Below are 12,380 nucleotides of genomic sequence, written 5' to 3'. Positions count from 1 at the left end.
GGTCAGTCCCTTGATCTACTCAGTGGCTCAGCTTAGAAGAGCTGATTAACTACAAGGCTGATGGTGCCACTCAGAGTGCTGGGCAGGGGGTGGATTCTGCATGAGCCCCTGGATGTGTGTCTCTGCGTAACTTCTGGTTAACACAGCGATCTTTATTTGTCTTTCTCTCAATGACTACAAACTCCTTTCTGGACAAGAAGTTACAGAAAAAGATAGATCAACTCAATATAAGGATAAGCATAGGTTACATGAACATGCTCTGGACTAATGTGTGAGGTAGTGAGCTCCCCAACTCTAGGGAGTATTCAAGCAAAGCCTGGACAAGGTATTTTTGGAAATGTTCCAGAGGGGCTTGCGCATCTGGCTACTGCATGGGCTGCTAAAAGACCCAATATCTCCCCCAACACAAAGATTTAATGATGTTGGTTGTGCCATTGTACTCACATTCTGTAAACGTCATAGCCTCTAGGACCCAGTGAAATTCTTGAAAAGAAATAGAAGCAGTGAGACTATCTAAATAGGAAAAAAAAAAAAAAAAAAAAAACCAAAAATGGGTTTATGAAGGGTGGAAATGAAAATTTCTAGAAAATGCTTCCGAAGCAAAAATTCTTGAAGCAGAAATGATTTCAGCTTCCAAACTTGTACATACAGCTGAAAACCAATACATCTTCCACTTCTGGGATGGTGGAAGGGACAGATACTCTGTTTGGGTGTCCGTAACAAGCATTCTAAGACCGGTGCCATCACATCAGAATGTTGCCGTGCCTAGGATGGTGGGATCCCCACACCCTTATGGAGTGCTTAGTGTCTTTTCATAGGTGTGGAAGGACGAGGTTGCCTCTGAAGTTTACTGATCTCAGTTGAATCTGGAATGATGTTTAAAATCTTCAGGTAAAAAAGGAGGTTCAACCTTCCTAAGGACCCTCGAGCTGGGCTGGGTAGATCTAGAAATTCTTCCAAACCCTGAGCTCAGCTCAGGTCACAGACACTTATCAAATTTGGTGTTGTCCTTCCTGGCTGCGCCTCCCTGGGAAGGAGGGGCCCCCGCAGCAGCAGAGCCCACGTGATGTAGGGAAATCAGTCAGAGCGCCTGATTCCGAGGAAGAAACCAGCTCAGCTCACACACCAACCTATGAAAATTCTTTATTGTTAATTTCTTTCTCCAACAGATATATTTTAGTTGAAATATGAAGCCACAGCAACACTTTGACTTTTCCTCTTCAGAAGATGAGACAGGCTGGGGTCGTCATTGTTACAAAAGGCCTGTGATCGTGACAAGGACAGGCTGGGGCAGAGACCACACACTCAACCAGGTATCCACCAGGTGTGGGCCCTTTATAGGAGCTACTGGTACAAAAAGGGGGCAGCCAGCAGTGTGGCCTTGACACCCGACTCCAGGCACGACGACCTGGAGGAGGGAGACGAAAAGAACTCACCTTTCCCCAGGGCCTCAGTCAGACCTCCAGGCCGCTGAGCTGGGAGAGTGTGTGTGTGTGCACGTGTATATCTGAGTGAGAACATGGGTGTGCTCACTCACACAGCACACGCACACATGCGCTGCCCCTCCTGAGAAGATGCTCTCAGGTCCCTGCCAGGGTAGGGTTGTAGCTGTGTTCCCCACAGCTGACTGTCAGCTAACCAGGGCTAGGGGTGAGTGCATGGTAGAGGACACAGGGTCTTAGCCTGATGCTCGATCTGGGACAGGCTGATGGTGCCAGAGCACAGCGTGAACCACCCACTGACCATGGGGCTCTCCAGGGCTCGGTCATTTGGCTCCTGTGCACTTCATGACACTCAGGAGCCCCTATGGCCTGAGCCCCAAGCCCCAAGAAAGCGGAAAGATTTGGTTCTGAGAGGGTGCCCCTGGCTCTGGGCACCTAGGGGCCTCAGCATCTACCAGCGTAGGGGAGAGTGGCAGCCCCCTTCCTGAGGACTGCATCTTTCTCCAACCCCTCTCCCCAGATCCCACACCTGCCAGTGATCCAGGGAGATAGGAGGACCACCTCCCTCCCAGGGAAGGCGGTGGCAGGTGGGAGGACTTAGGGTTCCTGCAGGAACACTAGACCGCCCCTCACCCCCCACCTCCAGGACTGCCATTCTGAACTGAGTGTGCCAATTCTGGGCCTGAGTTTGGCTTAAGGGCCAGTCAAAGGGACTTGCTTGGTGAAGGCCCAGCCAGATGTCCCAGTGGCACTTCGTAAACAAATGGCACTGTCCCTTCCAGGCTGACCTGGAGAGAGACCCTTCCAAAGGCAGTGGAGTGGAGGGCATGGGCCTCCAATGAGTGAACTCCAGTGCTGGCCAGAACGTATTACGCTGGCAGCAGACAGGTGGGAGCCTGGCTGGGGTAGGTCAGGGGTTGGTGTTTAGAGCTGGAGGTCTCCTGGGCCTTGTGAGCCAAGCTGGGGCTTTTATGTGGGTTCTGGGCTCCCAAGCAGAGTCCTCTGCTAGATGACCTCCAGAGCCTTTTGGGGTCTCACACCGGGAGAAGCTCCTCCCCTTTCCAAGAGGAACCCCAGAATGAGGCCTCAGGAAGTGGTACACAGAGGGATGGCCAAGAGGACAGAGCCGGGTAGTGAGCCTCTGCTGGGCCCGGCCCGGCTGGTGGGGCCTGGACGGTGTCTTGGCAATCCCTTTCTCACCAAGGGACGCTGGCTGGTTGCCAGCTCGTGCAGGCAATGCACGTCAACCCCGCCTAACGGTTACCTCTAGGCTCTGGGCTGTTCGGGTCAAGACGACACAAGGCTCCTCGGGGGCCCAACTTCCCAGCTGCTCAGGGTCCTTGGGATCACCTTGCTGGTGGAGGCAGGTGCACTCATTAAAGCAAATGTACTCTCCAGGTGGACCCTCAGGCCCAGAGCCGGCAGCAGAGGGGGGTGAATCCATGGCAACAGGAGTCACGGGTGAACCAATGGGAAACCAAACACACGCACCGAAAGCCAATCAAACACAAACCCCAAATGTGAAGGCAGCAGCAAGTTCTTTGTGTAATAAATATTGCAAAGCGCACTTGGTTTCTTTTCAAGTCAAATATAACGACTAATGTCCCAGACCCTGTTTTCTGCATTCAAAATAGGGAAGCCGTTGATATCAGCAGAACACCTGCAGCCAATCAAAGAAAAAAACCGTTTCCCATTAACCAGCCAATCACAGTCCCTTTCCAGTTTAAGCAGCCAATCAGACCTCTTCACATTTCTAAAAAATGACCTCACTAAAGCACCAGAGCTCGGAGAGCTTCCAGGGAAGCCAGATACCGAGGCGCAAATTTTTTAAAAAAATAAGAGTCAGAAATAAAAATAAAAGGTTTCTGTTGGTCAAGATTTAAAAAATAAAAAAGTTTCTTCCTGCAGCCAATCACAAGTCCATCCCATTAAGCCAATCATAAACGCACCACTGGTGTCTCCCTTGATGCCAGCCCCACTGAGTAGCTGTGAGGTGGGATGGGGCAGGGCAGGGTTGGGTAGGGGAAGTGGGAGGTGGGGCAAGGGGGTCTGCTGCCACTCAGCCGGCCCAGGAGCCACATAGATCTCTTGGCCCTCAACAGCATCCAGGGTGTTCCAAGGGCTTTGCAGCTACTGCCTCCGGTCTTCCGTCTCTGACCTGGAAAACGCCATCACCACGTCCTCTGCACCTGCAGATAAGGGGACAAGGATCGCTGATGGGGCTTCCAGCATTGGCTTGTGAGCAGGACAAGCAAGGAGGCTGTGGCCAAGCTAGAGCTCCCGTCTACTAGGATCGCGGCACTTTCCTAGGACAAAGTGCTTCTGAGGAAGTCTTCCTGCCCTCTGGTCTTCCCTGAAGCCTGGCTGGGGACAAGGCCTGCAACCGTGCTGTAGGGCTACAAGGCAGGGCTGCCAGGGTGAGACTCAGAGGCTTGCTCAAGTCTACACAGCTGACAGGTGAACCATGATGAGGCCCCAGGTGACTTGGAGCAGGGCTCAGCTCTGCTCACAGCCCTTGCTCTTGAGTTACCAAAGCCGGAGGCGGGGTGGCCCCTGGGAACCTCCCTCTTTCTTCTCAAGACTCACGTCTTGATGCCTTTGGAGGGTCTGGCTCACTGTAGTTTTAAATAGCCATTCCTCTTTGCAGCAGCTTCTCCTTCACCCAAAGCCAACACTTCTTCCAAGGAGCATGGTCGGGCCCATGTCCAGCCTACTGTCCACCTGGCTCTGACTGAGACAGATATGCCCACAATCCTTCTTTTTCTTTTTTGAAACGGAGTCTTGCTCTGTCACCCAGGCTGGAGTACAGTGGCGTAATCTCGGCTCACTGCAACCTCTGCCTCCCGGGTTCAAGCAATTCTCCTGCCTCAGCCTCCTGAGCAGCTGGGATTACAGGCACAGGCCACCACACCTGACTAATTTTTTTGTATTTTTAGTAGAGACGGGGTTTCACCATGTTGGTCAGGCTGTTCTCAAAACTCCTGACCTCATGATCCACCCACCTTGGCCTCCCAAAGTGCTGGGGTTATAGGCGTAAGTCACCGTGCCCTGCCAATCTTTCTTTTTCTTCCTTTCTTTTCCTTTCTTTCCTTTTTTTTTTTTTGAGACGGAGTCTTGCTCTGTCTCCCGGGCTGGAGTGCAGTGGCCGGATCTCAGCTCACTGCAAGCTCCGCCTCCCAGGTTCACGCCATTCTCCTGCCTCAGCCTCCTGAGTAGCTGGGACTACAGGCGCCTGCCACCATGCCCAACTAATTTTTTGTAGTTTTAGTAGAGATGGAGTTTCACCATGTTAGCCATGTTAGCCAAGATGGTCTCAATCTCCTGACCTCGTGATCTGCCCTCCTTGGCCTCCCAGAGTGTTGGGATTACAGGCGTGAGCCACCACGCCCAGCCATCTTTCTTTTTCTTAATCCTGAATTTGAGATTCTGGCCCAGGCACTTGTGAAATCACTTCTTTTGTCTTATTCTCCAGAGGACAGGTTCTGATGAGCGGCCAGGATAGGCAGTGGCAGGAGGGTAAAGCTCGAAATGCTGACCCGCTGCCCACACCCACAACTGCCTGGGGAGGAAGGGGCTGATATGGCTGGGGAGGGGCCGTGGGCCAGGAGGTGACCTGCAGGGTCCCACCCTGACTCCCTGATCCGGTCCTGCTACTCTCGCCCCCTTTGTAAAAGGGCAGATCTTCACTTTGCCCCAAAAAGTACCAGTCTGGCTGCCGTGGTCTTTCTGACATCTTGTCTGTACTACTGCAGGCATTCTCTCTGGGAGGGGGTGGATCGGAACAGGAGAGACAGAAAAGGCCACCGAGGGTGGGCCAGTGTGGGGGGTGTGAAGCGAGGCTCCTGGCGTGTGAAATGGAGTGGCAGAGTGAGCTGGCCCCCACTCAGTGAGCCGGGTCTCCCCCACAGCCAGCATGTGATGACCTCCTTCCAACTGCTCTACCAAGAGAGGGAGGATGCACCCAGTCATCGGGAGGGCCAGAGACGGAGGGCCCAAAGACAGAGATGCAATGACAAGACACACCTTCTACCTGGCACTAGAGCACCAAGGTGCTGCTAAGGGAATGAACCTTGTCACCTCCCACCGCCAGCCCGCCTTCTTGGGGTTCTGGCTTTACCAGCACAACCTCCATTGCTCAGAAGGGAAAGAAGCATCTAGAAGAGGGCGCGAGTCGTCTGGCTTCCTGGGATGGGGCTCCCTCATTTGGGAAGCCCTATGAATCCTTCCCGTCTTCTCGGGAACATTCTGTTTTCGCCTGAGCCCTAGGACCACGCAATATCACTGCAGGCAGAATTTTCCTAGCAACCACAGAATCCAAGATTACATCATCCCCTGCATGGCAGCTGAGTTGGTTACCTAACAGATGCCGACTTTTCCTGAGCGCTGCTTGCCCAGCTTGCTAATCAGAAGGGGGCCGGCAGGAGTCTGTGAAAGGGGAGTTGTCAGCAGATGTCTTAGTGGCAGTGATGGTGGCAGCTCGCTCGCTCCTCTCCCTGCCTGCCTCGTGGGCTTTCGCTCAGGGACCTTGGGCCTCTTGGTGAGCTGCAGGCGCAAAAGTAGCGCGGGATGCCCCAGGAGGGAATGGTGCGTCTATAGAGGGAACGGGCCATTAGCTCCTCGGAGGAGCCCAGACCTGGGGACCAGGACTCCTGACTCCACAGCCTTCCCAGTGTGTGTGCCTGTCCTGCACTCTGAGGGTGGGAAGGAAGTAATCTTCTCCAGGTCACACAGGGACTCTGATGGCTATTTAACAAGACAATTGAAGTAAAGGATTTGCAAGAGTCCTACCCTTCCCACACTGCCAGCTGCCACCCTCTTCCCTGGTGGCATTTATAGAGCCTCCCACTGTGCTGCTGGAGCCCTGCAGAGAGGAAAAGGCCTGCAGAGCTGCGGCCTGTCTGTGCTCTCTTCTGTTCCTTAAGGATGTTTTCCAGGCTCTACCACAAGGATCTGCTTTCCTTTGGGACCAAAAAGAAGGCAGGCTCTCAGTTCTTCCAGAGCATTCTCTGACCTATCCTTGTCACTGGTCGGCCAGGTATTTGTCATTCAATAAGGTCTAGCCATGAACCTGACAGGCTTCTGGCTGAGGACACTGGTCCCCTTTTCCTCTTCTCTATGAAATTTGGGCCAGTAAGCGAATAGGGAGGGTGAGCTGTTACATTATGATCATGACTCCATCCCTCCGAGCTGGAGTTTTAGAGCCAGGAGGGACCTCAGAGGTTGAGTCCTACCGTCTTTCCTTTGAAGGCCAGCATATGGCAGCTCCCTCAGGTATTCTCACTGTCCAGATGTACTGCAAAGAAGGCAGTAGGCCAGCCCACTGCCTCCAGGCTGCCAGCTGGGTTTCCTATCCTGTTTTACAGATGAAGCTCTGTCTTCCCCCTTGGTACCTCTGCTGACACTGTCTGAACTTGGGCTCAGAGCTTCTATTTGTCCCTTCCCACTAGATGCAGGTGAGCGTAGGAGGGAAGAGGTTGATCTGTCTCTCCTGTTCCACACTCTAACACATTAAAAGATAAGGATAGTCAAAACCCAATGACAGGATCATAAGAAAAGAGAACTACAGATGAGTATCTCACATGAATATAGATGCAAACATGCCCAACAAAATGCCAGCAAACTGAATACAACAACATACAAAAAGGATTCTATACCCTGACCAGGTGAGATTTATCCCAGGAATGCAAGGTTGGTTTAACATTTGAAAATCAATGACTGTAAAACACTGTATCAATAGAATAAAGGACAGAAACCATACAGGAAAAGCAGCTGATGAAATCCAACATAATAAAACCACTCAAGGCTGGGCGTGGTGGCTCATGCCTGTAATCCCAGCACTTTGGGAGGCAGAGGTGGGCAGATCACTTGAGGTCGAGAGTTCGAGACCAGCCTGACCAACATGGTGAAACCCCATCTCTACTAAAAATACAAAATTAGCCAGGCATGGTGGCGCATGCCTATAATCCCAGCTACTCGGAAGGCTGAGGCAGGAGAATTGCTTGAACCTGGGAGGCGGAGGTTGCAGTGAGCTGAGATCATGCCATTGTACTCCAGCCTGGGCAACAAGAGCGAAACACTGTCTGAAAACAAAACAAAACAAAACAAAACAAACTAGAATAGAAGAGAATATCTTCAATCTGATAAAGGTCATCTATGAAAATCCCACAGCTCTTATCATATTTGTGGTGAAAGCTCTCCCCTACCAAGATTATGAACAAGAAAAGGATGTCCGCTTTCACTGTTCTTATTCAATATTGTCTTGAAGGTTCATTCCAGGTTAGGAAAGTTAAGAAAAAGAGATAAAAGCCATCCAGATTGGAAAGGAAGAAGTAAAACTATCTCTATTTGTAGATGACATGATCTTATATGTAGAAAATCATAAGGAATCCACTAAAAAAATTGTGTTTTTTTTGAGACAGGGTCTCACTCTGTCACCCAGGCCAGAGTACAGTGGCATAATCTTGGCTCACTGCAACCTCCGCCTCCCAGGCTCAAGCAATCCTCCCACTTCAACCTCCCAAGTAGCTGGGACTATAGATGCGTGCCACCACATCTGGCTAATTTTTGTATTTTTGTAGAGATGGGGTTTTGCCATGTTGTCCAGGTTGGTCTCGAGCTCCTGAGCTCAAGTGATCCACCCATCTTGGCCTCCCAAAGTGCTGGGATTACAGGCTTGAGCCACTGCACCTGACCCACTAAAAAACTATTAGAACTAATAAACAAGTTAAAGGTATAGGATACAAGGTCAATCTACAAAAATCAATTGTATTTTTATACACTAGCAATGAACAATCTGAAAGTAAAATTAAGAAAATGATTCAACTTATAATTGCATTAATAATAATAAAACAGGAACAAATTTAACAAAGTGCAAATTTTTTGTGCTTTGAACAGTACACAACATTACTGAATAAAATTCAATACATGATCCCTATCAAAATCCCTTTCTTGGGGAGTTTTTAAAAACTGCCTTTTTTTTTTTGTAGAAATTGACAAGTTGATCCTAACATTCATATGGAAAGGCAAGGGACCCAGAACATCCAATACCACCTTGAAGAAGAAGAACAAGTTGACTCACACTTCCCGATTTCAAAACTTACTACAAAGGCAAGGTCAATGAGACTGGGTGGTACTGACATAAGGACAGACATGTAGATCAGTGGAACAAAAATGAGCGTTCAGAAATAAACCCTCCAACTATGGCCAGTTGATTTTTGACAAAGGTGCCAAGACAATTCAGTGGGGAAGAACTGAACTAATAGATGCTGGGACAACTGGATATTCACATGCACAGGATGAAATTCGACCTTTACCTTGCCGCATCTACAAAAATTAATCCGAAATGGATAAATGACCTATATATAAGAGATAAAGTTAGAAAAATCTTGGAAGAAAATATAGAAACAAATTTTCATGACCTTGGGTTAGGAAATGATTTCTTTTTTTTTTTTTTGAAACGGAGTCTCGCTCTGTTGCCCAAGCTGGAGTGCAGTGGCCGGATCTCAGCTCACTGCAAGCTCCGCCTCCTGGGTTCACGCCATTCTCCTGCCTCAGCCTCCCGAGTAGCTGGGACTATAGGCGCCCGCCACCTCGCCCGGCTAGTTTTTTGTACTTTTTAGTAGAGACGGGGTTTCACCGTGTTAGCCAGGATGGTCTCGATCTCCTGACCTCGTGATCCGCCCGTCTCGGCCTCCCAAAGTGCTGGGATTACAGGCTTGAGCCACCGCTCCTGGCCAGGAAATGATTTTTTTTTTTTGGACAGGGTCTTGCTCTGTCGCCCAGGCTAGAGTGCAGTGGTACAATCAGCACTCACTGTGCAGCCTTGACCTTCTGGACCCAATTGATTCTCTCACCTCAGTCTCCTGAGTAGCTGGGACCACAGGCGCACACTGCTACACCCAGCTAATTAATTTTTTTTGGCCGAGGTGGGCAGATCACTTGAGGTCAGGAGTTTGAGACCAGCCTGATCAACATGGTGAAACCCCACCTCTACTAAAGATACAAAAAAAAATTAGCTGGGCGTGGTGGCACATGCCTGTAGTCCCAGCTACTTGGGAAGCTGAGGCATGAGAATTGTTTGAACCCAGGAGCTGGAGGTTGCAGTGAGCTAAGATCGCACCACTGCATTCTAGTCTGGGCGACAGAGTGAGACTCTGTCTCAAAAAAAAAAAGAAAAAAGAAAAAATTGTTTTGACAGATGAGGTGTCTTCCTGTGTTGCCTAGGCTGGCCTTGAACTCCTGGGCCCAACTCCTGAACTCTTGCCTCTACCATGTAAAGTACTGGGATAACAAGCATGAGCCTCCACACCTGGCAGGAGATGGTTTCTTAGATATGATATCTAAAGCACAAGCAACAGAAGAAAAAGATAAATGGAACTTTATCAAGATTAAAAACTTTACTGTTTCAAAAGATGTCATCGAGAAAGTGAAAAGACAACACACAGAATGAAAGAAAATATTGACAAATCATATATCTGGTAAGGGACTGTTACCCAAAATACATAAAAAACTCTCTCTTTTTTTTTTTTTTTTTTTTTAAGAGGGAGTCTTGCTCTGTTGCCCAGGCTGGAGGGCAGTGGCGTGATCTCAGCTCACCGCAACCTCTGCCTCCTGTGTTTAAGCAATTCTCCTGCCTCAGCCTCCAGAGTACCTGGGATTACAGGCGCCCACGACCATGCCTGGATAATTTTTTTATTTTTAGTAGAGATGGGGTTTCACCATGTTGGCCAGGCTGGTCTCAAAACTCCTGACCTCAGGTGATCCACCCACGTTGGCCTCCCAACGTGTTGGGATTATAGGCATGAGCCACCATGCCCAGTTCATAAAGAACTCTTAAAAACTCAATAACAGGCCGGGTGAGGTGGCTCATGACTGTAATTCCAGCACTTTGGAGGAAGGCCAAGGTGGGTGGATCACCTGAGGTCAGGAGTTTGAGACCAGCCTGGCCAACATGGTGAAACCCCATCTCTACTAAAAATAAAAAATTAGCAGGGTGTGGTGGCACGAACCTGTAGTCCCAGCTAGTCAGGAGGCTGAGGCAGGAGAATCACTTGAACCTGGGAGGCAGAGGTTGCGGTGAGCCAAGATCACGCCACTGCACTCCAGCCTGGGGGACAGAGTGAGATGCCATCTCAAAAAACAAACAAACGGCCGGGCGCGGTGGCTCAAGCCTGTAATCCCAGCACTTTGGGAGGCCGAGACGGGCGGATCACGAGGTCAGGAGATCGAGACCATCCCGGCTAACACGGTGAAACCCCGTCTCTACTAAAAATACAAAAACTAGCTGGGCGAGGTGGCCGGCGCCTGTAGTCCCAGCTACTCGGGAGGCTGAGGCAGGAGAATGGCGTAAACCCGGGAGGCGGAGCTTGCAGTGAGCTGAGATCTGGCCACTGCACTCCAGTCCGGGCGACAGAGCGAGACTCTGCCTCAAAAAACAAACAAACAAACAAACAAACAAACAAAAAAACTCTCAAAAACCCCAATTTTAAAAAATGGGTGGCTGGGCTTGGTGGCTCACGCCTGTAATCCCTGCCCAAGATGGGCAGATCATGAGGTCAGGATATTGAGACCATCCTGGCTAACACGGTGAAACCTCATCTCTACTAAAAAATTAGCCAGGCATGGTGGCAAGTGCCTGTAGTCCCAGCTACTCGGGAGGCTGAGGCAGGAGAATGGTGTGAACCCGGGAGGTACAGCTTGTAGTGAGCCTAGATTGCACCACTGCACTCCAGCCTGGGCGACAGAGTGAGACTCCGTCTCAAAAAAAAAAAAAAAAAAAAGGCAAAGACTTCAACAGACATTTCTCCAAAGAAGGTATATAAATGGCCGATAAACACATGAAAAGATGCTCAACATCATCTGTCATTACGGAAATGCAAATCAAAACCACAACAAGGCCAGGCATGATGGCCCACACCTGTAATCCCAGCACTTTGGGAGGCTGAGATGGGCAGATCACCTGAGGTCAGGAGTTTGAGGCCAGCTTGACCAACATGGCGAAACCCCATCTCTACTAAACATACAAAAATTAGCTGGGCATGGTGGAGTGCTCCTGTAATCCCAACTACTTGGGAGGCTGAGGCAGGAGAATTGCTTGAACCCAGAAGGTGAAGGTTGCAGTGAGCCAAGATTACATCACTGCACTCCAACCTGGGCAACAGAGTGAGTCTCCATCTCAAAACAAAAAACAAGGCCGGGCACAGTGGCTCACGCCTGTAATCCCAGCACTTTGGGAGGCCAAGGCGGTTGGATCACCTGAGGTCAGGAGTTTGAGACCAGCCTGGCCAACATCATGAAACCTCGTCTCTATTGAAAATACAAAAATTGGCCAGGCGTAGTGGCATGTGGCTGTAATTGCAGCTACTTGAGAGGCAGAGACAGAAGAATTGCTTGAACCCAGGAGGTGGAGGTTGCAGTGAGCCAAGATTACGCTACTGCACTCCAGCCTGGGTGACAGAGTGAAACTGTCTCAAAAAAAAAAAAAAAAAAAAGCCAGGCACAGTGGCTCACACCTGTAATCTCTGCACTTTGGGAGGCCAGGGCGGGTAGATCACCTGATGTCAGGAGTTTGAGACCAGCCTATCCAACATGGTGAAATCCTGTCTCTACTAAAAATACAAAAATTAGCCAGATATAGTGGTGCGCTCCTGTAGTCCCTGCTACTCGGGAGATGAGGCAGGAGAATCTCTTCAACTCGAGGGGTGGAGGTCGCAGTGAGCTGAGAGCGGCCACTGTACTCTAGTCTGGGCGACAGACCAAGATTCCTTCTCAAAAACAACAACAAAAACCCAAAACCATAATGATAAACCATTTCACATCTACTAGAATCAAAAAGACAGATGAGAACAAGTGTTGGCCAGGTTGTGGAGCAACTGGAACCCTCATCCATTGCTGGTGGGAGTGTCAGGTGGTGCAGCTGCCAAGCCTGCTCCACAGTCT

The 12,380-nt window shown here is 49.9% G+C and overlaps 1 protein-coding gene across 3 annotated transcripts in view; it reads right to left on the bottom strand.

The window, feature by feature from the left end:
* Positions 1-1,127: 1,127 nt before the first annotated feature.
* The window catches only part of CTNNBIP1 (catenin beta interacting protein 1), a 66,352-nt gene continuing 55,099 nt past the window's right edge, over positions 1,128-12,380 (bottom strand). For all 3 annotated transcript variants that reach the window (XM_033228449.1, XM_033228448.1, XM_033228447.1), the window contains exon 5: positions 1,128-3,631. In XM_033228449.1, coding sequence (XP_033084340.1) covers positions 3,573-3,631 — 59 coding nt within the window. In that variant the 3' untranslated portion in view covers positions 1,128-3,572. The remainder of the gene's footprint in view (positions 3,632-12,380) is intronic.

Source organism: Trachypithecus francoisi, unplaced genomic scaffold, assembly GCF_009764315.1.
Source record: "Trachypithecus francoisi isolate TF-2019V2 unplaced genomic scaffold, Tfra_2.0 Lachesis_group12, whole genome shotgun sequence".
NCBI classification, from domain to species: domain Eukaryota; kingdom Metazoa; phylum Chordata; class Mammalia; order Primates; family Cercopithecidae; genus Trachypithecus; species Trachypithecus francoisi.
Note: the sequence above shows the minus strand (reverse complement) of the source record. Positions and strands in the feature narration are given on the sequence as shown.